We start from the raw sequence: 2990 nt of genomic DNA, 5'->3' as shown, positions 1-2990 counted from the left end.
CCAGCCCCTACCCACTAACTGACAAAAGCATAGAGAAAGTTCACGTTGACACGTAAATATCTTAGGACCACAAAGGCTTTCATATTTTTCATACTTCTATAGTAATAAAATGTGTCCAAAAGTGAGAAATAACATAAACCTAATTTTTGTGTGAAAAACGGAGAAATATTGTGAAGGGTATGGCCTATAAAGCATTTGTCGGTAGGAGTAGGACCGGTCCTTTGATTGTACCAGATTAATTTGTCTCAATGCTTTTCTTTCTCAAAAAAGAAAAAAAAAAAATCTCCCCCTACTCACCAAATAGAGCTTTCTAAAATTACTGCTACACCCGGCAGCAAGGGCATAGATTATAGGAATAGATCCAAAAACTCTACTCTATGAAATTATTTTCTATCCATGCTCCTAGGATTTCATTTTCATGGTTGCAACCCTCTCCATGAAGGAGCCTATCATATGTTTCACATTATCGGTATTTCATGAGGAGTTTCCATTATACACAAGTGATTATTCTCTGCAATGAATGCGGAAGTGCATTAAACATCGAATGACTGAAAGCATCTAGACATGCACCCCGAGATCCTCTCTACCATTTAATACTCACTGTATCACCACATTCATTGCAGATGATGTTTTTGCATTATACACTCAATGGCTCAATATAGCCTTTGATAACATCTGAAAAGAACAAAAAAACAAAAAAAAATTTAACGCAGTTTCATCTCGAATCTAAGAGTCGAAAATTTTAGCTCATGTTTGCTATCAAGAATGCATTCACGTGGGTGGCCGGTGACTTTATCCATTAGGTCATTTTCCTTCCCTTGGGGTTGGAATACCTACCCTACATCTTTTTTGTCTATTCGTCCATTTTTTTTTTTTTTTTCATAAAATTGATATCTAAAAAAGTTTAAAATAAATTTATCAATAAAAATTTCCCCTATATAAAGGGGAAAATTAAGGTCAATTAGGACTCGATTCTAATCAAGCCCAACACTTCTCATCTTAGAATTCTTTCTCTAGCATCCCAATTCCATGATATAGAGAAATCTGTAACCAAGCCATTATGGAGGGTACCATAGCTACGACTAAGCATGTTAGCAGCATGGTTTTAGGTATTGGCCTTAGATCAGCCATATCTGTATCCGCTGTTCCTTTATGGTGTCGGCGGACAATGGTACCAATACATGGCCAATACCAGATCGGTGCACATCACAGACATGTAGGTAAAGCCATAGTTTGCAGTGACGGTGCCAATAACAGGCGAACTGCCAACTACAAGCCAAACATTTGGGATTATGATTCTGTGCAATCAATGCGAAGCAAGTTCATGGTGAGAGAGATTTAGCAATTGCTATTTTTCATATTTTTGGATGCATGGTTCTTGCTTTTGATTCATCATATCCTGCATTGTAGAATGGAACTGAATATATTTATAGCTAGATTAGATCTTATCTCTAGCTTATGTATATCTTATTCTTTGTATAAATCCTAGCTTCCACTCTGGAAAGAAAGCCTACAGATGGCATTCCCATAGGTGGGTCTCTTCCCAGATTGTGTTTTCCTTCTTTCTTGCTGATGGCAATGCCGAAGGAAGGGTGTGTTGGGAAAAAAGAGTTATTAACCCTTGTATATAATCACCTTGCCCTCTACATTGTAGAGTGAGCCGAATGCAGTGACTTGCAGTCATCATTTTTCCGTCTCTGGGAGCTTCATTCCAGCTGCTGTTCCACCATCTAATAATCGCCACCATCTCTATACAGCCACTACTGCAAGGCCTCCATAGACACATACTGATCCAACCCTCATCTTAAACATGGGAACTCAATATTGGTCAATAAGGCTGATGAGATTACCATTCTTTTTTAGGTGTTGTGTGTGTTTTTTTCTTGCTAATGCGCTCACTCTACTGATGGTAATGTCGTAGGTCTCTAGTTTTGTTAATATATCATGTACCTTTTTGTACTCTTCCTAATATAAATGAATCTTTAACAAAAAGAAAGTTGGTTAAGATTAAGATTACTTTATAATATATGCCCCACGCCAACACACAACTCTTGTTTTCATGGGTAGGTATCCCACTCTGCAGAAAACCATGTTTTTATGGGGTATGAAAAAACAGTCCTTACATAATATATATAAATAATTGAAAGGTAAATCTTTTCATTAAATAGGGGGATACCTACAAAAGACGAGTGGAGAAGCTGAAGGTGGATGTGAGACATATGCTCATAAATAATGACGAAATGGTCTTATTGGCTAAGCTCAATTTGATTGACGATCTCCAAAGGTTAGGTCTGGAGTATCACTTTGAGAAGGAGATCAAGGAAACATTGGATGCTTTGATGTCAATCAAAAACAGTAGTGGTAGAATAAATGGTGATGATCTCTACTCTACAGCTCTATGCTTCAGGCTTCTCAGGCAACATGGATATTTTGTGTCACAAGGTACAAATCTCCCTCTCCAAATGAATGTACTAAGAATAAATATACAATTTTCCCATTCCCTTTAACAGTCAATCATACCATGATACATTCTTATATCCATATTTCAACACCTTTTTGACCTGTGAGATGCAGATGTGTTTATCAGCTACATGGATGAAACCGGTAATTTCATGACTAGCCTTTCTCAGGATGTTAAAGGAATGCTTGCCTTGTATGAAGCTTCACACCTTGCTATAGAGGGTGAAAACCTAATGGACAAGGCTAAAGCTTTCTCTACCAAAGCTCTAAAGGATCTCGAGGGAAATTTGGAGCCATGCCTTGCTGAACAAGTTGCCCATGCGTTGGAGGTTCCTTCCCACTGGAGGGTGCCATGGTCGGAAGCTAGGTGGTACAGTAATGCATATGAGAGAAAGGAACATATGAACCCTAATTTATTAGAACTCGCCAAATTGAACTTCAACATGCTACAAGCTACCCATCAAGGAGAGCTCAGGGAAATATATAAGTAAGCTCATCAAAATTGAATTTTTTTTGTGGGGGGGGGGGGG

At 38.1% G+C, this 2990-nt stretch overlaps 1 protein-coding gene across 1 annotated transcript in view; it reads left to right on the top strand.

The window, feature by feature from the left end:
- Nucleotides 1-983: 983 nt before the first annotated feature.
- The window catches only part of LOC122067625 (alpha-farnesene synthase-like), a 4379-nt gene continuing 2372 nt past the window's right edge, over nucleotides 984-2990 (top strand). The window contains exons 1-3 of the mRNA XM_042631464.1: nucleotides 984-1327; nucleotides 2169-2442; nucleotides 2575-2947. Of these exons, the coding sequence (XP_042487398.1) occupies nucleotides 1061-1327; nucleotides 2169-2442; nucleotides 2575-2947 (914 nt within the window). The 5' untranslated portion in view covers nucleotides 984-1060. The remainder of the gene's footprint in view (nucleotides 1328-2168; nucleotides 2443-2574; nucleotides 2948-2990) is intronic.

This window comes from Macadamia integrifolia, unplaced genomic scaffold, assembly GCF_013358625.1.
Source record: "Macadamia integrifolia cultivar HAES 741 unplaced genomic scaffold, SCU_Mint_v3 scaffold3014, whole genome shotgun sequence".
Classification (NCBI taxonomy): domain Eukaryota; kingdom Viridiplantae; phylum Streptophyta; class Magnoliopsida; order Proteales; family Proteaceae; genus Macadamia; species Macadamia integrifolia.
The sequence above is the reverse complement of the archived record's forward strand: the minus strand, read 5'-3'. Positions and strand labels throughout refer to the sequence as shown.